The sequence below is a fragment of the Mustela putorius genome, unplaced genomic scaffold (assembly GCF_011764305.1).
Source record: "Mustela putorius furo isolate JIRA1106 unplaced genomic scaffold, ASM1176430v1.1 tig00003853_pilon_pilon_pilon, whole genome shotgun sequence".
In the NCBI taxonomy this organism is placed as follows: Eukaryota; Metazoa; Chordata; class Mammalia; order Carnivora; family Mustelidae; genus Mustela; species Mustela putorius.
The window spans coordinates 71,990,796-72,016,730 of NW_025422005.1; the positions used below are offsets into that span (position 1 = coordinate 71,990,796).

A 25,935-nucleotide genomic window follows, 5' to 3' on the forward strand; every position below is an offset into this window, starting at 1 on the left:
GAATAAAGAAGCTGAGCAAAAGAGGGACAAACAGCTACTGGACCACGAGGGGAGAATTCGAGAGATAAGTGACACCATAAGACGAAACAACATTAGAATAATTGGGATTCCAGAAGAAGAAGAAAGAGAGAGGGGAGCAGAAGGTATACTGGAGAGAATTATTGGGGAGAGTTTCCCCAATATGGCAAAGGGAACGAGCATCAAAATTCAGGAGTTTCAGAGAACGCCCCTCAAAATCAATAAGAATAGGCCCACACCCTGTCACCTAATAGTAAAATTTACAAGTCTCAGTGACAAAGAGAAAATCCTGAAAGCAGCCCGGGAAAAGAAGTCTGTAACATACAATGGTAAAAATATTAGATTGGCAGCTGACTTATCCACAGAGACCTGGCAGGCCAGAAAGAGCTGGCATGATATTTTCAGAGCACTAAACGAGAAAAACATGCAGCCAAGAATACTATATCCAGCTAGGCTAACATTGAAAATAGAAGGAGAGATTAAAAGCTTCCAGGACAAACAACAACTGAAAGAATTTGCAAACACCAAACCAGCTCTACAGGAAATCTTGAAAGGGGTCCTCTAAGCAAAGAGAGAGCCTACAAGTGGTAGATCAGAAAGGAACAGAGACCATATACAGTAACAGTCACCTTACAGGCAATACAATGGCACTAAATTCATATCTCTCAATACTTACCCTGAATGTGAATGGGCTAAATGCCCCTGTCAAAAGACACAGGGTATCAGAATGGATAAAAAAGCAAAACCCATCTATATGTTGCCTCCAAGAAACTCATTTTAAGCCCGAAGACACCTCCAGATTTAAAGTGAGGGGGTGGAAAAGAATTTACCATGCTAATGGACATCAGAAGAAAGCAGGAGTGGCAATCCTTATATCAGATCAATTAGATTTTAAGCCAAAGACTATAATAAGAGATGAGGAAGGACACTATATCATACTCAAAGGGTCTGTCCAACAAGAAGATTTAACAATTTTAAATATCTATGCCCCCAAAGTGGGAGCAGCCAACTATATAAACCAATTAATAACAAAATCAAAGAAACACATCAATAATAATACAATAATAGTAGGGGACTTTAACACTCCCCTCACTGAAATGGACAGATCATCCAAGCAAAAGATCAGCAAGGAAATAAAGGCCTTAAACGACACACTGGACCAGATGGACATCACAGATATATTCAGAACATTTCATCCCAAAGCAACAGAATACACATTCTCCTCTAGTGCACATGGAACATTCTCCAGAATAGATCACATCCTCGGTCCTAAATTAGGACTCAATTGGTATCAAAAGATTGGGATCATTCCCTGCATATTTTCAGACCACAATGCTCTAAAGCTAGAACTCAACCACAAAAGGAAGTTTGGAAAGAACCCAAATACATAGAGACTAAACAGCATCCTTCTAAAGAATGAATGGGTTAACTGGGAAATTAAAAAAGAATTGAAAAAAATCATAGAAACAAATGATAATGAAAATACAACGGTTCAAAATCTGTGGGACACAACAAAGGCAGTCTTGAGAGGAAAATATATAGCAGTACAAGCCTTTCTCAAGAAACAAGAAAGGTGGGCGCCTGGGTGGGTCAGTGGGTTAAGCCGCTGCCTTCGGCTCAGGTCATGATCTCAGGGTCCTGGGATCGAGGCCCGCATGCTCTCTGCTCAGCAGGGAGCCTGCTTCCCTATCTCTCTCTCTCTCTCTCTCTGCCTGCCTCTCCGTCTACTTGTGATTTCTCGCTGTCAAATTAATAAATAAAAGCTTTAAAAAAAAAAAGAAAAGAAAAAAGAAACAAGAAAGGTCTCAGGTACACAACCTAACTCTACACCTAAAGGAGCTGGAGAAAGAACAAGAAAGGAACCCTAAGCCCAGCAGAAGAAGAGAAATAATAAAGATCAGAGCAGAAATCAATGAAATAGAAACCAAAAAAACAATAGAACAAATCAACGAAACTAGGAGCTGGTTCTTTGAAAGAATTAATAAAATTGATAAACCCCTGGCCAGACTTATCAAAAAGAAAAGAGAAAGGACCCAAATAAATAAAATCATGAATAAAAGAGGAGAGATCACAACTAACACCAAAGAAATACAAACTATTATAAGAACATACTATGAGCAACTCTACGCCAACAAATTTGACAATCTGGAAGAAATGGATGCATTCCTAGAAACATATAAACTACCACAACTGAGCCAGGAAGAAATAGAAAGCCTGAACAGACCCATAACCAGTAAGGAGATTGAAACAGTCATTAAAAATCTCCAAACAAACAAAAGCCCAGGGCCAGACGGCTTCCCGGGGAAATGCTACCAAACATTTAAAGAATAACTAATTCCTATTCTCCTGAAACTGTTCCAAAAAATAGAAATGAAAGGAAAACTTCCAAACTCATTTTATGAGGCCAGCATCACCTTGATCCCAAAACCCGAGAAGGATCCCATTAAAAAAGAGAGCTATAGACCAATATCCTTGATGAACACAGATGCGAAAATTCTCACCAAAATACTAGCCAATAGGATTCAACAGTACATTAAAAGGATTATTCACCACGACCAAGTGGGATTTATTCCAGGGCTGCAAGGTTGGTTCAACATCCGCAAATCAGTTAATGTGATACAACACATCAATAAAAGAAAGAACAAGAACCATATGATACTCTCAATAGATGCTGAAAAAGCATTTTGACAAAGTACAGCATCCCTTCCTGATCAAAACTCTTCAAAGTGTAGGGATAGAGGGCACATACCTCAATATCATCAAAGCCATCTATGAAAAACCCACCGCAAATATCATTCTCAATGGAGAAAAACTGAAAGCTTTTCCGCTAAGGTCAGGAACACGGCAGGGATGTCCATTATCACCATTGCTATTCAATATAGTACTAGAAGTCCTGGCCTCAGCAATCAGACAACAAAAGGAAATTAAAGGCATCCAAATCGGCAAAGAAGAAGTCAAATTATCACTCTTTGCAGATGATATGATACTATATGTGGAAAACCCAAAAGACTCCACTCAAAAACTGCTAGAACTTGTACAGGAATTCAGTAAAGTGTCAGGATATAAAATCAATGCACAGAAATCAGTTGCGTTTCTCTACACCAACAGCAAGACAGAAGAAAGAGAAATTAAGGAGTCAATCCCATTTACAATTGCACCCGAAACCATAAGATACATCACAATTCTGGACTTCAAGCTCTATTACAAAGCTGTCAGCATCAAGACAGCATGGTACTGGCACAAAAACAGACACATAGATCAATGGAACAGAATAGAGAGCCCAGAAATAGACCCTCAACTCTATGGTCAACTCATCTTCGACAAAGCAGGAAAGAATGTCCAATGGAAAAAAGACAGCCTCTTCAATAAATGGTGCTGGGAAAATTGGACAGCCACATGCAGAAAAATGAAATTGGACCATTTCCTTACACCACACACGAAAATAGACTCAAAGTGGATGAAGGACCTCAATGTGTGAAAGGAATCCATCAAAATCCTTGAGGAGAACACAGGCAGCAACCTCTTCGACCTCAGCCGCAGCAACATCTTCCTAGGAACATCACCAAAGGCAAGGGAAGCAAGGGCAAAAATAAACTATTGGGATTGCATCAAGATCAAAAGCTTTTGCACAGCAAAGGAAACAGTTAATAAAATCAAAAGACAACTGACAGAATGGGAGAAGATATTTGCAAATGATATATCAGATAAAGGACTAGTGTCCAAAATATATCAAGAACTTAGCAAACTCAATACCCAAAGAACAAATAATCCAATCAAGAAATGGGCAGAGGACATGAACAGACATTTCTGCAAAGAAGACATCCAGATGGCCACCAGACACATGAAAAAGTGCTCCATATCACTGGGCATCAGGGAAATACAAATCAAAACCACAATGAGGTATCACCTCACACCAGTCAGAATGGCTAAAATCAACAGGTCAGGAAATGACAGATGCTGGCGAGGATGCGGAGAAAGGGGAACCCTCCTACACTGTTGGTGGGAATGCAAGCTGGTGCAGCCACTCTGGAAAACAGCATGGAGGTTCCTCAAAATGTTGAAAATAGAACTGCCCTATGACCCAGCAATTGCACTACTGAGTATTTACCCTAAAGATACCAACGTAGTGATCCAAAGGGGCATGTGCACCCGAATGTTTATAGCAACAATGTCCACAATAGCCAAACTATGGAAAGAACCTCGATGTCCATCAACAGATGAATGGATCAAGAAGATGTGGTATATATACACAATGGAATACTATGCAGCCATCAAAAGAAATGAAATCTTGCCATTTGCGACAACATGGATGGAACTAGAGTGTATCATGCTTAGCGAAATAAGTCAAGCAGAGAAAGACAACTATCATATGATCTCCCTGATATGAGGAAGTGGTGATGCAACATGGGGGTTTAAGTGGGTAGAAGAAGAATCAATGAAACAAGATGGAATTGGGAGGGAGACAAACCATGAGTGACTCTTAATGTCACAAAACAAACTGAGGGTTGCTGTGGGGAGGGAAGTTGGGAGAAGGGGGTGGGATTATGGACATTGGGGAGGGTATGTGCTATGGGGAGTGCTGTGAAGTGTGTAAACCTGGTGATTCACAGACCTGTACCCCTGGGGATAAAAATATATGTTTATAAAAAATTAAAAATTAAAAATTAAAAAAAAATACTGACAAACCTCTAGTGACACTCATTAAGAAAAAGGAGAGCCCAAATAAAGTACAAATGAAAGAGAAAACATGGGCAATACACTTTTTGACAGCAGTCTTAGCAATATGTTTTTGGCAAAGCAACAAAAGCTAAAATAAAAAATTGAATTACATCAAACTAACGTGGTTTTGTACAGTAAAGAAAACTATTAACAACAAAAAAACAACCTACTGAATGAGAGAAAATACTTGCAAATCACATACCTGATAAAGAGTTTATATCTAAAATACATAAAGAACTTACACAATTTTTTAAAGATTCTATTTATTTATTTGAGAGAGAGAGTGAGAGTGAGAGTGCATGCCAAGGCAGAGGGAGAGGGAGAAGAAAATTCTCACTGAGCAGGGAGTCCCTCACAGGGCTCTGTCCCAGGACCTGGGACCCTAAGGTGATGACCTGAGCTGAAGGCAGATGTTTAACTGACTCAGCCATCCAGGTGCTCCTACACAATTTAATACCAAAACCAAATAAATAGGGGCACCTGGGTGGCTCAGTCAGTTAAGCAACATCAGGTCATGATCATGTCATGATCCTGGAGTCCTGGGATCAAGTTCCTCATTCAGTTCCGGGCTCAGCAGGGAGTCTGCTTCTCTCTCTATGACCCTCTCCCCTCTCATGCTCTCTCTCACTCTCTCTCAAATAAGTAAATTAAGTATTTTAACAAATCAATAAATAGCAAATTAAAAACCTGGTTAAAAAATGGGCAGAGAACTTGAATAGATAAGTTCCCAAAGAAGACATACAGGTGTCAACAGGCATATGATAAAATGTGCAACATCACTAATTACCAGGAAAATACAAGTCAAAACCATAATGAGATGTCAGCTCACAGCTCTCAGATTGGCTATTATCAAAAAGACAAAAAGTAAGTGTCAGCTATGATTAGAGAAAAGGGATTCTCGTACATTGTTGATAAGTATGTAAACTGGTATAGACACTATGGAAAATAGTATAGAAGTTCCTAAAAAAAATCAAAATAGAACAATCATGTGATCCAAAAATTCCACTTCTGGGTATTTATCTGAACAAAATGAAAACACAAATTCAGAGATATATATATCCCTATGTTCATTGCAGCATTATCTGAATAGCCAAATATGGAAGTAACCTAAGTATCCATTGATAGATGAGTGGATAAAAAAGATGAGCTAGAGATATACAACAAAATATCACTCTACCACAAAAAAAGGATGAAGTCTTGCCATTTGTGACAAAACAGATGGACCTAGAGGGTATTATACTAAATGAAATAAGTCAGACAAAGACAAATGTCGTATAATTTCATTTACCATAGAATCTGGGAAACAAAAACAAACAAATAAAATAAAACAGAAACGGACTCATAGATGCAGAAAACAGTTGATTACCACAGAAGACAGGGGTCAGGGCAGGGAGACAAAATAGATGAAGGACTTAAGAGTTAGTTACATACCTCCAGTTAGAAAATAGTAAGGTATGGAGAGATCATGTACGAATAGAGAATAAAGTCAATATTTCAGTAACTCTATATGGTGACAGATAGTAACGACACTTATTGTGGCAATCATTTCATAATATATTAAGTTGTCAAATCATTATGATGTACATAGGAAATTAACAGGGTATGTTATAATTATACTTCTATATATAAAATTTAAAAAGAAAGAAATTTTGCTAATTCCTAGTAATATATACACAACAACAGTAAAGGAAGTTAAAAATGCTTAGTGTTCTTCAGGTATTCTGTGCTATTTATAAATTCCAGGACACTGCAAGCTTTCTTGTATTTTAATCAGAGGATTTTTTTATGGGTTTCAGTAGCCAGAAAACTCTCATCCATATATCATAGGTTATGGCCTTTTAGTTTATTTCACCTCTTCCAAGAATTCCTTTTTCAGTGATTTACATTTTTTTGCAAATATTATCCCCCTAATCTATGTCTATACCAAACAAAGAAAATCATTTTCAAAGACCTGAACTCAAGATGTTGGAGAAGATACTCTAACTAAACAAAGGGTGCTGAAAGAACAACTAAACATGCAAGCAACTTCCTGATTATCTTGAAATAAGCTCTACAATTTATTAAATGCGCCTGAGACAGCTCAAAAATATCCAGACATCTTCTGATATTCCTAAAGTCTTTTTCTTCAACCATTCATTGAAACATGAGATTAGGAAACTTTAAATATAATACTTTTTTCCTCCCTTCCTTCCTTCCTTTTTCTTCCTTCCTTCCTTCCTTCCTTCCTTCCTTCCTTCCTTTCTTTCTTTCTCAATTTTCTTTTACCTTTGATCCTTCAGGGCCATTTTGTCCAGGAATCCCAATATCTCCTGGAAAACCCTAGGGAAGATAAAAACATAGAGAATTTACTCAAAAGCCATTATTATATGTCTGTTAAACATATAAAAATTTCCTTTGCTATTCTCTCATCCCCAGTTAGAGTACTTTATACCACTCAAAGACTCAGTATTAAAAGCGAATTATTAGGCAGTTGTTTAACTGTGGAATACAAAACTGACAAAATGTACTAAAACAGAATTTACTCCAACAGTTATTCACAATTTTTGGACCCAAAGAAAATTCTTCAATCCAGTCTAAGAGTACCAAAGTCTTATTCCAAAACCAACCACAACATGGAAAAAAGGCAAAAAGTTTCATAATAGGTCCTTCCAATGATCTATGGGACACATGGCCACCCAAGGATTAGGGGAATATAATTTGTTAGATTTACTGTTTACTAACCGAATGTTAATTTGTACATTTTTGTTAGGCAGAAATGCAAATAACTTCTATCTGGTGAAAAAAATAACCATAAAGGTTAATAGACAGGATATTAGTTAGTTTTGTATCTAATTTAGTTATCTTATTTTAACATTGCCATATTTAATAGTCAATACTTAGCTCTTCAAATGCTACTCAAACTCATCTTAACATCCTACCGATTTCATCATTAATTAATGAATTCAAAAAATTTTTTCACCCATATTTACTTTATATTTGCCTGAAAATCACAATTTTATGTTTTTGGAAATTATGTTTTGGCTGTCTAAAATAATTGGTTCAAGAAACAGAATGGAGCTAGTGTTAAATAAAACTTGTTCTGGGGAAAGTTCTAGAATGTTGCTCTAAAATAATTAGATCAATCAATGTTCTTGCTGAAATAATAAATTAGAATGTGATTTATCATAATTAGTTTCAATAATGAGAATAAGCTAATAAGTGCAGTTTTATTTCTATTGATTTTATCACAGATAAACCTATTTTCTGCTGGCTTGGGAAAAGGAACAGAAGGTAAGATGAGTACAAGAATCAGAATCTTTATTTAGTATGTTATTTATTTGAGAGAGAGAGAGAGAAGGGGCAGGGGCAGAGGGAGAAACAGACTCCCTACGGAACAGGAGCCCACAGCGGGGCTCCATCCCAGAACCCTGAGATCATGACCTGAGCCTAAGTTAGATACTTAACTGACTGAGCCACCCAGGTGCTCCAAGAATCAGCTTGTTAAAAAGTAAAAGTTGCAAGTAAATATGAATGGAAGCTAGAAAAGGTAGCTCAGTGAAGCAGTAAATATGACGGCAGTAAAAATGCCCACAAGTTACATGGAACTGCAAGGCTGATTCTGGAATACTCATACTGGAAATACAAACAAATAAAAAAAAGCGATACTAACTCATCCAGTCCAGATTAGGAGAGAAAGGCCTTGACTCTGATTTAAAATTTGTATTCTATGGAGAAAAATATTATTTAGGGACATTTCTGGCAAGAAAGAAGACAATGATAACAGAGAAACTGGTCACAGGATCAGATTTAAGTTTGGCAACAGAATATTTTTAACACAGACTTGTTGATTGCTTTTCTAATTAAAGAAAAAATCGGTTCAACTATGTCTTCTATGCCTAAATAATCTTCCCTCATCTTTCTTCAACTAAAGACTTATGTTTTAAATAGAAAATTGAATAATATTTTTTTCCAGGTTTTCATTTAAATACCAGCTAGTTCACATACAGTGCAATGTTAGTTTTAGGTATAGAATTTAGTGATTCATCACTTACATACAAGATCCAGTGCTCATCACAAGTGTCCTCCTTAACACTTATCACCTATTTAACCCATCGTTTTGCCCACCTCCCCTCCAATAAACAACAGTTTGTTCTCTACAGTCAAATTATGAAGAAGCCCAAATATTCATTGACCAATGAATGGATAAAGAAAATGTGGTGTGTATATATATATATTCCATTATATATATATATATATATAAAATCTTACATATAAATATAAAATGGAATATATATAAATGGAATATTGCTCATCCATGAAGCAAATATTGCCATTTGCAATGACATGGATGGAGCTAGAAAGTAATATGTTAAGTGAAATAAGATGACCAGAGAAAGAAATACCATATGATTTCACTCATATGTAGAATTAAAGAAAGAAAAGTGAACATAAGGGGGGGAAAAGACAAACCAAGAAAACTGAGTGATATTTTGCTTCTTTGATCCCCAAACCATGAGTTAGGTCTCTTCTAGGAATTCACACCATCTTAGAGTCCTAAAAGGTCACTTAATATTGTGTTAAGGCTTATATTATTTTCCTCATCAAACTGTAAACCCCTTGAAGGCAGTTTTAGGTCTTATGAACTATAATATTTCCAGCAACTAATACAATGCCTGGCACATAGTAAGTGCTGAAAAAGTTATTTTGTTGTTGTCATTGTTGAGTGACTGACTTGTTTCTTTCAGGGGAAAAAAAAAAAAAGACAACAAGTCTTTTTTTGACTTTTGGTCCCTGGGTACTGGTTTACAACCACTGGTTGAGAGCATCCTCACGGATAAATTATTAGTTCCTGTCCATCCTCTAATGAGCCTGAAACACCTTGTCATTCTAGAAAGCAAAAAGACTATGAAAGATTTTAACTCCGGAGTTATGTTAAAAGAACCAAGGGGCTTGAAGAGGATCCCAGTGAGAGGATATGGAACAATATGAATTTCAATATGGATAAGAATTGCAATGGATTGAAACATATCAAATACTTTAAATTTACGAGTTTGTAATGATTCAACAATTAAAGAACTGCCCATGTATAGAGAATGAAAGGAAGTCAACTCCTTGTTTTGAAAACTGGTAAAGAAAGGTGAAGAATCAAGCACTTTTTCTACTTTCCCCATATGCACTGTGCTGCTACTAATGAAAAAGTAGATGAGGGAGTGTATGCAACCAAAAATAATCAATCACCTACATCTAATTCGTCTGGGCAGTTATCAACTGTTATTAACATCATTAAAAAAGAAATAACTAGACATTGTGTGCTTCCTGATGAAAGAATACAGTATCAACTATAGTCTTACCAAAAACAAACAAACAAAACTCAATATGGTCAGGTCTCTGTATGTGACTACCCAGGTCACATGACTGGGGATCTTTAACAGCTAAATTGTGAGGGAGAAGGGGTGAATGGAAAGAGAGCTTGTAGACTGAAAGACATAGTAACAAAATAAGTCTACACTATAGTTTTAAAAGATGCACACTTGAATGACAAACCATAAAAGAAAAAAGCACTGCCAACTTTTGAGAGGAGAGAAAGGCTGTGGTTCCTTCTTAAACATTAAAATAATAGTAAAGGAATATTTAAAAAAAAAAACAAAAACCTGACATGCTAAAGACCAGGAGAATAGAGGATGACAGATGTCAATAATTTGGAAACTTTTTATTTCTTTTTGTTGTCTGATTGCTGTGGCTGGGATTTCTATACTATATCAAATAAAAATGGTGAGAATGGACATCCCTGAGTTGTTCCTGACCATAGAGGAAAAGCACTTATCTGTCAGAATGACTAAAACTAACAACACAAGAAACAACAGGTGTTGGCAGTAATAGAGAGAAAAAGGAAATTTCTTGCACTGTGTGGAGACTGAGCAGAAGGCAGCGTCTTAACACAATGAGCCATCCAGGTGCCCTAAGGAATTCTTTTTAACTCTCAAATTTAACATTCAAAATTTAAATCAAATGGCAGGACATGGCTGACCTTGCCAAATAGCAACATTTCAAAGAACTTACAGGCTGAAAGACAAAAAGTACATCAAAGTATAATTTCTGTTAAAAAATTATGTTCATAGTAGCAATGGCCACAGTCGCCAAACTGTGGAAAGAACCAAGATGCCCTTCAACGGACAAATGAATAAGGAAGATATGGTCCATATATATTATGGAGTATTATGCCTCCATCAGAAAGGATAAATACCCAACTTTTTTATCAGTCATCATGGATGGGACTGGAAGAGATTGTGCTGACTGAAATTAGTGAAGCAGAGAGAGTCAATTATCATATGGTTTCACTTACTTATGAAGCATAAGGAATAACACAGAGGACATTGGGAGATGGAAAGGAGAAGTGAGTTGGGGGAAACTGGAGGAGGAGACAAAGCATAAGAGAACTGTGGACTCTGAGAAACAAACTGAGGGTTTTGGTGGGGTGGGAGAGGGGGGTTGGGTGAGCCTGGTAGTGAGTATTGTGCAGGACAAGTATTACATGGAGCACTGGGTATGGTGCATAAACAATGAATTTTGGAACACTGAAAAGAAATAAGACGAAAAAGAAAAGAAAAAAAATTATGTTGGCATGAAGCTATACAAGAAAAAAATTACAAATAAAAATCTGATAAAGATGTTTTCATTCATTTTAACTTGAAATAATTTGGAAAATTTTGAAAAGTCAAAATGGTTTCTTCCACAATGTGTTTCATTATCTCGGTTAAGTCATCACATCACAATAGAAAATAAACATCTCAGTGAGAAGAAGAAACAGCAGCCTCACTTCTGGTGACTTTATTTTCAGCTGAGATACAAGAGACATATAACATATTAATTTCAGCTATAAAACACATTCATTCAAATATGTATTTATTGTGAAATGCTTACCACAATGTCTAGTTAACATTTTAATCACTACAAATGGTTACAATTCTTTTTATATTATGGTGAGAACTTCTAAGATCTACCCCCTTAATGACTTCTGGCAGTAGTTAGAAGTTTGGAAACTACAGTGTCCTAATAAAGTCCATGATGCTCTATGACATACATTGAGCACTTTAGTATTTCTTTGTTAAGAGTTATAAAGTCTCTGTTTTCTACTAAAATATATAGTCCTTCTGGTAAAAAAAAAAAAAAAAAAGGTTAAAAATGGTAAATGGATAAACAATCTATAAATAAATAAATCCAAAGGATAAGCTAATTATGGTATATCAGAAAATGAAACCTGACGTGGCAACCTAGATGAATATTGAATGTGTTCTATATTCTTGGCTCCTTTGTCATAGATTAATTGACTGCATATGGATGGATTTATTTCTGGGCTTTCTATTCAGTTCCATTGACATATGTATCTGTTTTTTGTTTTGTTTTGTTTTGTTTTGTTTAAGATTTTATTTACTTATTTCAGAGAGATAGAGAGATAGAGAGAGAGAGAGAGAAAGAGAGAGAATGAGAGGGGAGAAGGTCAGAGGGAGAAGCAGACTCCCCACGAAGCTGGGAGCCCAATGCGGGACTCAATCCTGGGACCCCAGGATCATGACCTGAGCCAAAGGCAGTCACTTAACCAAGTGAGCCACCCAGGTGTCCCTATATGTCTGTTTTTAATGCAAATACCATACTGTTTTGATTATTATAGCGTTGTAATATACTTTGAAATCAGCAGAGTGATGCCTCCCTCCAGCTTTGTTCTTCTTTCTTGAGATTACTTTGGCATTTTGAGTTTACCTGTGGTTCCATATACGTTTTAGGACTATTTGTTCTATTTCTGTGAAATAGAATTTTGATAGAGCTTGCACTGAATCTGTAGATAGACACATTTGGGTAGTACCGACATTTTGACAATATTAATTCTTCTAATCCATGAACATGGAATATCTTTCCATTTTATGTGTGTCTTCTTCAATTTCTTTCATCAGTGTCTTAAAGCTTTCAGTAAAGATGTCATTCACCTCCTCAGTCAATTTATTCCTAGAGATTTTATTCTTTTTGATGCAACTATTAAGTGGGATTGTTTTCTTAATTTTCATTTTCAGATAGCTCATTATTAGTGAATAAAAACACACTTTTTGTAGGTTGATTTTACACGCTTTTTAATAGAAATAGTCTAATCAATTTCTATCAAGAAGCAGAAAACTGAAGTGGCTTTAAAAATCGTAAATAAAAATGTGTCTTCTATTTTCAGACTTCTCACATGGGTTTACAGGACTGATAAGAGTGACTCAGCATTCTCTCCAGTAATGCCAATGTTTTATTACTCCCTAATCACTAAAGGCCAGAGACAAATTAACATTTTTAAGGCAAAACCTGGGAACCAAAGTACTAGCAGACTCCATTAGTTTCCTGGGAAATCACAAGGATAAAATGTGGTCATTCTTATTTTGGCAGTAGTTAGAGGTTTGGAAGCGAGCATGTCCTATTAGAGTAAGTACATGATACTCTATGGCATACATCGAGCCCTTTAGTATTTCTTTGATAAGTGTTACAAAGTCTGTTTTCTACTGAAAATGGTTAAAAAATGGTTAAAAATGGCAAATGGGTTTTTGGCAGCTTCCAAGATGGAGGAGTAGGATACCTTAATTTCATCTGGTCCCAGGAATTCAGCTAGATAGCTATCAAACCATTCTGAACACCTGTGAACTCAAACAGAGACTAAAGAAAATAGCTGCAATTCTATGAACAGAAAAGCTACCACTTTCTGCAAGGTAGGAGGTGCAAAGAAGTGCATCTGAGGTGATATATGGGAAGATAGACCACAGGGGTAAGGAAGCCTCTGTCAGCTGGCTACTAGAAAGTGATAAAGCATCAGAACCCAAAATCAGAACTTCTAGAAGTCTGCTCTGGTGAGGGACATTTCTCTGGTGGCTAAGTTGGGGGCAGAACCCTCGCTAGGACAGTGTGGTCTCAGGACCCCAGGGTCACAGAAGACTGGGTGTGCCTGAGTGCGGCAAAGCTCCCAGGGAAGCGAGCAGCAGAGTGAGTCATGGAGTGGGCTCTCAGCTCAGGACTGTGATAAATAGTGATCAATGGCACAGTCAGGGGGCCACTGTTCTTCAAGCAGGGACCCAAAAAGCAGCAAATCCAGGGAGATGCCCCTTCCTCCCTGGGGAGGTGCAGCATGGGAACCTGCTGTAGGAATCTGCTGGGTTTGGAGTATCCAATGGGGCCATTTGCCCGAGATACAAAGGCTCAGTCCCAGGCTGGGTGAGCACACAGTGCAGATAGAGACTCGGGACACAGGAGTGATTGACTGATTTTATCTGGGTGCTCTCTAAGGAGTGGGATCCCAAGCTCTGGCCTCCAGGGCTGCAGATGGGGAGGCCACCATTTTCATTCTATCCTCGAAAGCTTCACAGAAAGCCTTTACGGTACAAAAGCCACCTAGAGCAAACCGGGGTTGATTACTTAGGCTGGCCCCTGGCAAGCAAGGGTGGTCCAATTCCTCATAAGGCAAAGACTTTTGGGAATTAACCCAGCAGGCTCCTTCCCCAGAAGATCAGAAAGAACATCCAGCCTAGACCAAGTTTACTGATCAATGAGAACTACAAATATTCTAGGGGAATACAGCACACAGAATTCATGGCTTTTTTCCATGATTCTTTAGTCTTTCAACTTCAGTATCTTAATTGTATCTTTCTCTTTTTAAAATTTTTCTTTCTTCCTTTTCAATCAACTTATCAACTCCTTTTTAAAAAATCTTTTTAAATTTTCATTTTTATAGTCACATTCTATCCCTTCATTATATTTAACCTTATTTTTGCATATACGTAAGTTTTTCTTTCTTTAAAATTTTGGGATGCAGTTTCCTGTAACAGATCAAAATACTCCCAAAATCTAGCATATGGCTCTGTTCTATTCACCTGCCTGATCACATTATCTCTCTCTACTTTTTTCTTCTTCCTCTTCTTTTTTTTTTTTTTTTTGGTCTTTTTAAAGTTTTTTTTTTTAAATTTTCATCTTTACAGTTATATTCTATATAACTTTGTCAAATTAAAAGTTTTTCTTTCTTTACAATTCTGAGATGTCATTTCCTCTAACAAACGGACCACTCTCAGGAGATAATGTATTGCTTTGTTCTGTTCAAAACTGAAGGCATCACAATTCCTGATTTCAAGCTGTATCACAAAGCTGTACAGTACTGAGCCCTAAAACAAACACATATATCAATGAAACAGAACAGAGAACCCAGAAATAAAATGCTGTTATAGGCAGTAGCATCATTTAGGCCATTTAACTCTTTTGAAAGTTTTCTATTTTTCATTGACTTTTATATTGATTTTGCTTTAAATATACAAGAACACAATACAGTTGGCTTAAATTTATCTTAAGTAGTTTATAAGTCTAAACAAAGTAAAAATGAATTTATCTCTTATAAAAACAGTCCTATTAAAACAGGATAAAACTAATAAATCATTCAAGCTGGGGCAACACATAAGTTATGGACTCCTAAAGGGCGAAGTTATTCTAAGTCTAGTTTGGTGCTTGGATATAGTACATTCAATAAAGATTTGACAGCTTCAATTGATGAGCAAATTAAAAATAAACTATTTACACAATTATATTTTCAGTTGTATAGTTTCAAAGTTATTCTTTGTCAAAACAAACAAACAAACAAAACACTGCCCACCAAAACCCAAGTAGCATCGCTTCTATAGATAGGATAATAACATACGCAAACGAGAAAGAATGCAGTCAGACGGAGAGAGGTTCTATAAGGGGAGAATTCCATTTAAGACATGGATCCAAAAAACAATTGCAAGATTTTATTTTTTAGTATTTATGGAAGTACATGCCATGTCAGTAATATGGTGAATCCAAGTTAGAAAGCAATAAAAAAAAAAAAAAAGATGAAAATGACCTTTTCAGAGTGAGAATAATCCATGTAAAAGTTAATGCCAAAAAAAAAATTTTTTTTTTTTTGACAAGGCAGAAGTAATAAATTCACTTTCCCAGGAAACTATAGAAACGAAACTTAAGCACAGAGCAGCATACAACTGCAAATTAAGGAACTATTCTGTCTTCAGGGAAAACCACAAACAGAAAATATGAGCTTCTGGAAAAATAAAGACAAAATAAGGAATTCATCTAGGTATCTGGCTTTCTTTCACTCTCTTTTGCTGTTTTAGAACTAAAAACAATCAAAAGCAATTTTTTTTTGTTATGATATTGAAAATCTTTGCAATCTTTGCAAATGATTACTGCTATTCATGTATTTTCCCTTTTGCAATTCTATATTTTTGAGTAATAAATTTAGCACAGCTGAATTCCATTAATATGTAGCATCCTAAAAACTCAACAGAGAAAATCCAGAGACAATAATGACAATGAAAATTCCTTATAACACCACATACACTCTCTAAATGACTTGTTTGGTAGGGCTTTCTTTAAATAATATTATTAGTACACTTGAAGTCACGCTACAAAATCAGTTGCAAAGTCCATTTTTATTTTACTGAAATCCATGCAAAGCTATACTAAAGTTTTAATTTTAAGATAAACTATGTTGATATGACCCTTATTTGACCCTTAGATTTGGATAACCTATGTGACAAAAAGCAGATCAGTGTTAGACTAGGGAAGGGAGGAACATGAGAGAGAGAAAGGAAGAATTACAATGGTGACCAAAGAAATTTTGGGATTTTTAAAAAGATTTTATTTATTTGTGAGCAAGAGAGGGCTCATGAGCAGGGGGAGAGGGAAAGGGGAGTGAGAGGGAGAGACTCTAAAGCAGACACTGTGCTGAGCATGGAGCCAACACAGGGCTCAATCTCAGGACCCTGAGATCATGACCTGAGCCAAAACCAAGAGTTTGACACTTAACCAACTGAATCAACCAGGTGCCCCGGAAATTCTGGGATTTGATGGATGTGTTCACTATCTTGATTTTGGTGATAATTTCATGAACTATACCTATGTTAAAAATGATCAAATTGCACAATTTGAACATATGTAGTTTGTTATGTCAGTTACACCTCAATAAAAGTATAAAAGAAAAGGTAAATGGTACTGGGTGTACCCAGTCCTCGTACCATACAATGTATATTCTGGAGACCATCTCAGATTTTCCCTTTTTCAGTGTGTTTAAGTTTGTGGCAAGGAATAGGAAGTTAGATGACTTAAAAGTTGATTTGTATTTTTATGAGGGACTGGCATATATCAATCGCCTACTTTTGTTTTAAATGCACAGCTATGGGCATGGGCCACTCTACCTTGTTTCCTATTCTCTCTTTTCTCCAAATGGAATGAATATTGTGGCTATTTTGTTTTCTTTCTAAAATCATACTGATTATCTGAGATCAGACCTATATATAGACCTCACTGAAAAGAATCCACTTTACTCCCAGAATCTGGACTTGGAGCTAAAAGCAGTAAGTGATCAATAGATTGGGTTATCTCCCTTTGGAGAAGGGAGAGTCTATTTTCAGCTGTGCAGGTGGATGTCTATGTTACTAGAGGCATTTAAAAAACTATATAAGTGTGGTTTGGGGGGGTGCCTTGGTGGCTCAGTTGGTTAAGCATCCAACTCTTGGTTTTGGCTCAGGTCAAGATCTCAGGGCCTTGAGACTGAGCCCTGCATTGGGCTCCATGCTGGGCATGAAGCCTGCTTGTCATTCTCCCTCTCCCTCTGTCATCCCCTCCATCTTTTAATTTAAAAAAGAAAAAACTGTATAACTGGGAGAATGGTATATGTAGATACTAGGCACCAAAAATGTAAAATGTAGAGAGCATCTTCTTTTTGTCTGCTCACCATCTCTGAAAAACTACTCTTCAGTTTCCAGTCTATGTGCTTCTGGTCCCAATCCCAATTTCCAGGGGTGAGTAAATGACCCAAATCTTGCCAATTACAGTATTCCAACCTCATGATTACTGTGACTGATTTAAAGATAATCATGTAACCCAAGCCAGATTGGCTGAAATCCACGTTAGAATTTTTGCTAGAGCTCTAAGGAAAGAATGCTTTCTTTCTGCTAAGATTGCTAACTCTCAGGGCAATATAAGTGTAGAATTGCCAAAGGCCACCTTTTCCACAGTGTGTTGTGAAAGAAGCCAACATACGTAAGTAAGGCTAAGAGATGGACAGTGCTTGATTATAGTCATCAAACTTCTATAGTCAGTCAAAACTCTAGGCACATGCACTGCTGGACTTCCTGATTATATTAGGCCATGCTAAGTTTTGCTTAAAACCACTTGAGGTAGCTTTTGTTATTTTTAATGGAAACGGACTTGACTAAAACACTGAATTATATGCAGTTTTTTAAGCCCATCTAGCTTCGTCATGTATCTGTACTGGAGTACCCTTGCCCTCTGTTTCCATTTGACAAGCCACTACTATTTCTTCAAGTCTTTGCTCAAGCCACCAGACTTCTTGGAAGCCTTCTATAATTCCTTGCTCCAGGTTCCCTATTCATATAAATTGTTACCAACTCAAATATAACATAATCTGTGAGGCCTTTCACGGTTCCCCTTAGCCAGAATCAGTAGCTTTTTCCTTTATATTCATACAGAACTCTGTTAATATGGCTATTTAGTACTAATGACTCCATATTGTAATTAAGGTTTTTTTTCTTTTTTTCCAATAAAATTTGACCTCATAGAGGAAAATGAAGGTATCTTACCTATCTTTATACTGCTAACATTTAACTTAACATGCAGCTGGTATACACTTCTCCATAGTCACTTGCATTTCTGCACATTATACAAATGGGTTACCAACTATCCACTGTTCCAGTCTATCTTTTCAGAGATTTTCACCATAGCAAAAATGGCCATAGTGTCTCCCTTTGCAGCAAAAGGCAGGAGTGCTTACTGTCCATGTAATAATTTCTTTGTGGAACAAAGTTTTGTTGTTGTTGTTGTTGTTGTCTTTTTTTTTAAAAATAACTGACCATTATAAAAGATTCAGTTTCTCTAAGTTCAAAGTTCCTTTTAGGTAATACAACTACTGCATATGCAAATGTCATCTAGCTCTCTCACATCACCCTATGAGAAGTAAACCTCCATGAATCAGAGCAAAAATGCTGATATTCTGGAAACTGTTATTGTTAAGAATAATAAAATGTCCTTTGTCTCTGTCTGAGGAGTCTTGCATCTTCTTTTTTTTTTTTTTAAGATTTTATTTATTTATTTGACAGAGATCACAATGAGGCAGAGAGAGAGAAGAGAAAGCAGGCTCCCCACTGAGCAGAGAGCCCGATGTGGGGCTTGATCCCAGGACCCTAAGATCATGACCTGAGCCAAACAAAGAGACTTAACCCACGGAGCCACCCAGGCACCCCTTGCATTTTCTGATAAAAATCTGTGAAACTATTAGGCTAACTTGCAGGCGTGGGATCCTTCACAGTCTCTGACAATTCTGGTGATGCGAATGGGATACTGGTGGAGACATAGCTTTTTAGAAGAGGAAGTATGAAGGCCTTACCACATGTTTAATTATATTTGAGGAAAGGCCATGTGAATAGGCAGTAAACATGTTAACCAAAGTGTATGATCAACCAGACAATAACTGGTTCTCTTCTTTATTGTCTGCTAAAAGGAGGAATTGGAGGAGACGGCTATAGACCAAGTACCAGGAACAGAAAGTATCTTTGAAGACAGTTGTTTTAAATGTTAACTTTCCTCGGGGTGGGAAGATTTCTTCATTAATCTAGTGAGCAACCTCAGATCTACCTCAATGTAAAAAGAGTACTCAATACTATTAGTAATAGCAACTAATAGTACTAAGGTTCCTCCTGGGTAGCCAGAAGATTCTGTCCTCTTTTAAACAACAGTTATGAAAACTCCCACCTACACTATGAAAGGGCAGAAATTTGTGACCACTATGGGCAGAAACCAGGCAAATCAATAAAATTTTGCCTGGTTCATTTGGGAGATCAGGGGTAGGTTCCATATTTTTCACAATAAAGAACTGTAATATTAGGCTTCACTATCTAGCTACTAAAAACTCTGTCTTGGTATCACTTGGAGTCAAAGGCCTTGTGCAATTTGGCACCAGCCTAGTTTTATAACCTTATCTACCACTCTATACCAACACAAGGAATCTGCATCAGGAAGTCAGTTTCATTCACTGTTCTATAAATCCACTATGTATATTACCTAGATGGCAAGGCTCAGGACCCTGATATTGTGACCTGAGCCAAAACCAAGAGTTGGATGCTTAACCAACTGAATCACCCAGGTGCCCCAGAAATTCTGGGATTTTATGGATGTGCAATGATTGTGCAATGATCAAATTGCACAATTTAAACATATGTAATTTGTCATATGTCAATTAGACATATGATTTGCTCTGCCTGGAATGCATTCCCCTTTTCCTGCCATTTATTCATCAACAATGTAATTCAAGATCCATCTTTTCAATGAACCCTTCCCTAATCCTTCCATCTCAATCCTTTCTTGCTTAATCTCTCTCTACTAACACTGAACTATAATAACTACTTATTTCTTACATGATACTTTTACTATTATCTCACAGTATATGTTTATATCCTCTTTTTCCAAAATAGATTATAAATTGTCCCAAATTAGAGACAATATATTATTTTTGTATATATCCTATAGTGTTTATAGGCATAGCTCTCACACAGTAGGAACTCAAGAAATGATTTGTTATTGACAGATATGATATTTTCTTTCAGCAACAGTGTTTGAGTAACAACTAAAAACATCAAATTACTCAACCAATCCCAAGTGGTACTTCTTTGTTAATAAGTAACTGGTTTAAGTAAAGGGGATCCATCTGGACTAAGATCTACTCAACTGGCTGCAGGTGGCCTTATTCAAGTTAAGTCCACTGAGGTGCTAAAATGGACATTTATAAGGTATACCTTTTCTTGATATGGGCAGACTCTCCAAATGAACTTTGATATTTGTCTCTAGTGAAGACCACCCTGGTGGAAAAAAAGGACCCACAGCTTGGCCACTTCTGGGATCTCTCTGATTAGTAGTCTCAGCTCATTTTGTAGTAAACAACTGGCCTCACTTACTGAGAATGTCATCCAATATTCAACTATTTGGCAATCTCACTAGTCCACTGAGGTTAACAGCTGAATCAACAAACATTCTAACTATCCTGCTACCAAATCTGAAGATGGTTTGCTGCCAGAACTGGGAGGAAACATAGGTTTAGTTCTCAAAACTGATACTACTATGGTTAAAGAAGTAGGGAAGATTTCTGTACAGCATTTTCCATATGTTTTTGTTAAAAGCAGACAAAGAACTAGCATGGAAAAAAATTAATCTTATGTTTTAAGGTACATGATGTCTTATCTTGGGAGATCTCTAATATTTATAATTCTGGAAAGAGATAAGTGCACAGATATGTTTACTTCTCTGGTACAGCCATTTAACTTGCCTACAATAAGTAAAACATTATGAAGTAAGGAGAAAAAAAGCTTTGAAGTGGTTTGAAGTGACATTTGGTCAGATGATTTTAATGATGAACAGTCTCTTCAAAGCAATGGCAAAAAACTTAGCATTTATAACAAAAGCTTCAGAGTGCTTTGCTTTCATTGATTTTGAAGATCTGAGATTCTGAACTAGAAGGTACTAGAAAGAAATATTGGCCAGTCCCATCTTATTGGTAGTACAGATGACAACACAGATGGTACAATTAATTTGAGGAGCACCAAGTTTGAATCACCCATGAATCTTTCCCTGCTCACTAAATGACATCCTAAATTCTACAATTCAAGACTCATTGCATTAGTTCCAGGTTTCTGTTTAGTGTTAAAATGTAAATATCCTTGAAAGGGGATTCTACTGAAGTTAGCTCTTCTACTAACCACTTACTGCCTGGAGTAAAATATATTTATCAGATCTTTAGAAACAAGCTTTGATGAGAAGGATAAATTATGGAAAGGAAAAGAGACACTGGTTGTTTGAGATAGATAAGAACTCATGCTCCAAAGGAAAAGAACAGAGGAAGCTCATTGCCCATAACAATTGAGTTATTTGGCTATTTTATAATTTTTTTCTGAGACTAAACTGATTATAGACTTTCAAAGTATTAGCTGATTTTTAATTTTTTATTATATCAAACCTAATTAATTTTGATGTCTGAAAAAAAGACAAACAGAGACAGTGGAGGCTTTGACATAGTCAGAATTGAATACTGAATTCTTGAATATAAGTTCTTTGCAGTCAAAACCAAATCTAATTGACCTAGGCATTTTTAAATTTTTTTATCTTTTTTAGTGATGAACATATAATGGTTATCTCAAAAAAGATCTGTTGAAAAGAAATAGTTAGAACTGGATTCTCTAAAGAAGAACTTAAATGGAAGAGATATTTCTATAGTTAGGTAGACCTCTGGGTTCTAAGGATCAGACAGTCACTCACATCTACATGACTACCAATCATATCATGTAGAGTGTATGTCAGAGATCCTGCCAGCATTAAAAAATCTAAAATATCTTTGTGTGATGGTCTCTATCAGAACATTGTTTAATTCACCAGACTACCACCTACAGAAGTCAGTTGTATTGTGGAGACTGACTGTAGACTACCACAGCTCCAGTTGCAGCTGCTGTGTTAGACACAGCAGATTACTATGTCCTTCTATATTTGGTATGTAATCACTGATTTGGCAAGCACACTCTTTTCCTTTATAATTAAAAGAAGATTTAAAAATAGTCTGCATTCATGTGGGGCCCTTCAAATTTGGAAGTATCAGTTCATCTTCACAGAAACAAATACATATTTGTAAGAGTTTACCCTTTCTTCCTTTAAAGCTCCAACTAGCACCACTATCTAGAAAATTATAGAATGCTTGATCCAAAGGCATGGAACCCCACAGAGGATAGCATTTGAATAAGATAATCTCTCTAGATCAAAGCTCTAGGAGTGGGCTCCTGGTATGATTCACTGGCCTTCACCTTCTCTGCACCGATTAGAGGTAGCCAGCCTTACAATACAGTTGAACTGCCTTCCAAAATTATAATTGAAGTGCCAACTTAAAGGAAACAATATGAAAGGAGTACCACCCTTTGGGATATAGTGTTTTGTTTTTTTTTTTTTTTTAAGTCACAGACCTGTATATGGCACTTTTGTCTCTAATAGGAGGGATGCATGATTCTGGAAACCAAAGAATAGAAGTGGATATGGTCCTATTTACCATCACTCCCAATGATGCACTATATTTTGTACTTTCTTTCCCCCAAACCTCAGACTCTTCAGGGTTAGATATCCTGTTACCCAAAGGGTCTCTCTCTTGACAGAAGACCCAGCAAACATCCCAATAACTAAACTAAACTTAGTGCTGTCAACAGGGCACTTTGGCCTTTTTATGATAAGCTCTGAGCAAACAAAAAGGGAAGTCACCATACTGGCAGGGTTAATTGACCCTGAAAAACAAAAACAGGCAAAACTTCTTTACACAAAAAGGGCAGGAACGGATACACATGGAATTCAGGTGATACACTGAACATCTCTTAGAACTCCTCTCAAGAGTTCATATTCTCAGTAATGAAGGTCAAGGTCATAGCACTAGGTAAGCTACCAAGACCCACAGAGGTGACAGCTGAAGGTGAAAGGAATTTAAAATAGGTAGTGAAGGAGAGAATGATGAGTAACAACTGTGATCTCAATAGCAATTAGATCAGTAGCAGACATAGTACATGCCATTTACATAGATCAGTTAGATCAGAAGTAAGTGAAGATATAGGAAAACCTAAACAACATAATAAAGAAGAGCCAGTCACTACATAAACTCCACATTTAATAATAAAAATATACCTCCTTGTCAAGTGTATATTGAAAGGTATAATGAAATGTCAAGTGTATACTGAATCACAAAAAATGATCACAAAAAAAGAGAAAAGATTGATAAGGTCCAAAAAATAGAATCTTCTGATAACAATGCAATAAAAGTAAGAATTATTACAAAACCATAAGAGGCTCTCCCACCTGGAAATTCTAAAATTTCTTTTTAAATAACTCCTGTGTGATAAGAGAAATAACTAAAATTACAAAGTCTCTAAAAGACTATGGTAGTAAAAATACTGCATAACAGAATCTTTGAAATACATTTAAAGTAGTAGGCAGAGGGAAAATAACAGTTCTTAATAGTTTTTGGAATGAAAATAAAACAACAAAAATAAATAAAATTAATTAAAATTAAATTCCTAAATTAAAAAAAAGAATATTCAAGAAATAATAAAGACAAAAGGAGAAACTAATTTGTAGAGAAAAGAAAAACAAAAAAACAATAAATAAAAATTTCAAAAATTTGAGATAAAAGTAACTGGACAAATGAAATCACCTAACCAAAACAAGAAAAAAAGGATAAGTACGTACACAAATATTAAAAAAAATATTCATGGCACATGGGAAACAATCATTAAAATAAAAATTTAAAAACCATGAGACTATTTTGTGGATTTATATGGAAGTAAATTTGAAAACCTAGATGAGACAGATAATTTCCTAAAGACAATTTAACCAATCTAACCCCATTAGAGATAGCTTAAGAAGATTAATTTCTGCAGAAGCTGTAAAAAAAATTCATCAAGGAACTACCCCATAAAAAAGCATCAATTCCAGATGGTTTCACAGAGGAACTCCATCAAAGCCTCATAGATAAGATAGGCTCAACGTTTCATAAATTACTCCGTAGCACTAAAAATTAAGAAGACTTCCTAATTATTTTCACAAAATAAGTATAACATTAAAACCTAAACTTGACAAAGAAGTACAAAAAAAGATTGAATATTATAGATCAAGACCACTTATAAATACTGATGCAAAAGTACAAATAAATATTAGTATATATTGGTAAATATTGATACAGCCATTATAGAAGACAGTATGAAGTTTCCTAAAAATAATTAAAAATAGAACTACCATATGATCAAGCAATTCCACTTTTAGGTATTTATCTAAAGAAATAGAACACACTAACTTAAAAAGATGTATTCACCCCATGTTCTTTGCAATATTGATTCACAACAGGCAAGGTAAGGAAACAAAATTCAAAAGTGGATTATCTAAAAATAATCCATTTGATGGGTGAATGGAAAAGAAGTGATACGAAGGAGAGAAGATGGTGGCAGAGGAAGAGGACCCTAGGTATGCCCTGTTCTGCTAATACAACTATTAAACTATTATAACTATTAAATCCTCCTACATAGCCCCAAAATTGATCAGAAGACTGGCAGAACAAACTCTACAACTAAAGGTAGAGAAGAGGCCACATCAAAGAAAGTAGTAGAAAGTGCAGAGATGTGGGGTACCTGGGTGGCTCAGTGAGTTAAACCTCTACCTTCAGCTCAGGTCATGATCTCAGAGTCGTGAGATCAAGCCCCGCACCAAGCTCTGTTCAGCAGGGAGCCTGCATCCCCCTCTCTCTGCCTGCCTACTGTGATCTCTCTCTCTCTCTGTCAAATAAATAAATAAAATATTTTTTTTTTAAAAAAAAGAAAGGATTATGGCTGATGTGTTGGGGAAGGAGATGCAGTTGTAGAGGAGGGTGAATGATAAGACTAGAACACAGGTCAGTATGTGGGGAAAAGTAATCCACATAACAATAGCTTGGAAAGGGAGAGGGGCTGAATTTTTTGAGTTCTTGCAACCAATAGGGCTTAAAACCTCAATTTTTAAAGGTGGGTATGGCTGAGATAGACCCCAGAGTGCACTGCCCTGATCGTGGAGAGAAGGCAGGCAATCTGTTGACATACAGCATGGAAACAGCAATCTGAAGAGTGTTTGGGTCACATAGTAGGGAGGTTATTCATTCATCTTGGAGTATGTCTCAAAGAGGCAGCATTCATGGAAAGACCCCTCTGGAAACAAATGAACAGACTAAAGCTGTGTCCCTGCCCTGCACCTCAGTATAAGCCCACGGTGCCCTGCAGAAACCAGCACAGCCCAGTACTCCCTATCTAATATGCTTATACCAAGGCCTATCACCTTGTGCTCCAGTGGAACTGGCCCTCCCAGTCATGTTTGCCTCAGTTGCAATGGGTCTCAACCCAAAGCCCTGCTCATGTTGGATCTCCTAATGTGAAGGTTTGCAGAACATCAGTTCCAGTGGCAGTGGCAACAGGTCTCATTTCATAAACCAATCAGAGCATACCTAGTTAGAACGTGCCACATTCAGGCCAAGGACAAAATACTACTCACAACAGGCAAAGAGAGCCTCTGCAGATGACTGGGCTGATGAATAAAGGAGCCAGAACAAAGCAGCAAAGCACA

At 36.5% G+C, this 25,935-nt stretch overlaps 1 protein-coding gene across 5 annotated transcripts in view; it reads right to left on the reverse strand.

Moving 5' to 3' along the window:
• The window catches only part of COL24A1 (collagen type XXIV alpha 1 chain), a 411,639-nt gene that overhangs the window by 252,166 nt on the left and 133,538 nt on the right, over window positions 1–25,935 (reverse strand). For all 5 annotated transcript variants that reach the window (XM_045064804.1, XM_045064802.1, XM_013056205.2 and 2 more), the window contains one exon: window positions 7,003–7,056. In XM_045064804.1, coding sequence (XP_044920739.1) covers window positions 7,003–7,056 — 54 coding nt within the window. The remainder of the gene's footprint in view (window positions 1–7,002; window positions 7,057–25,935) is intronic.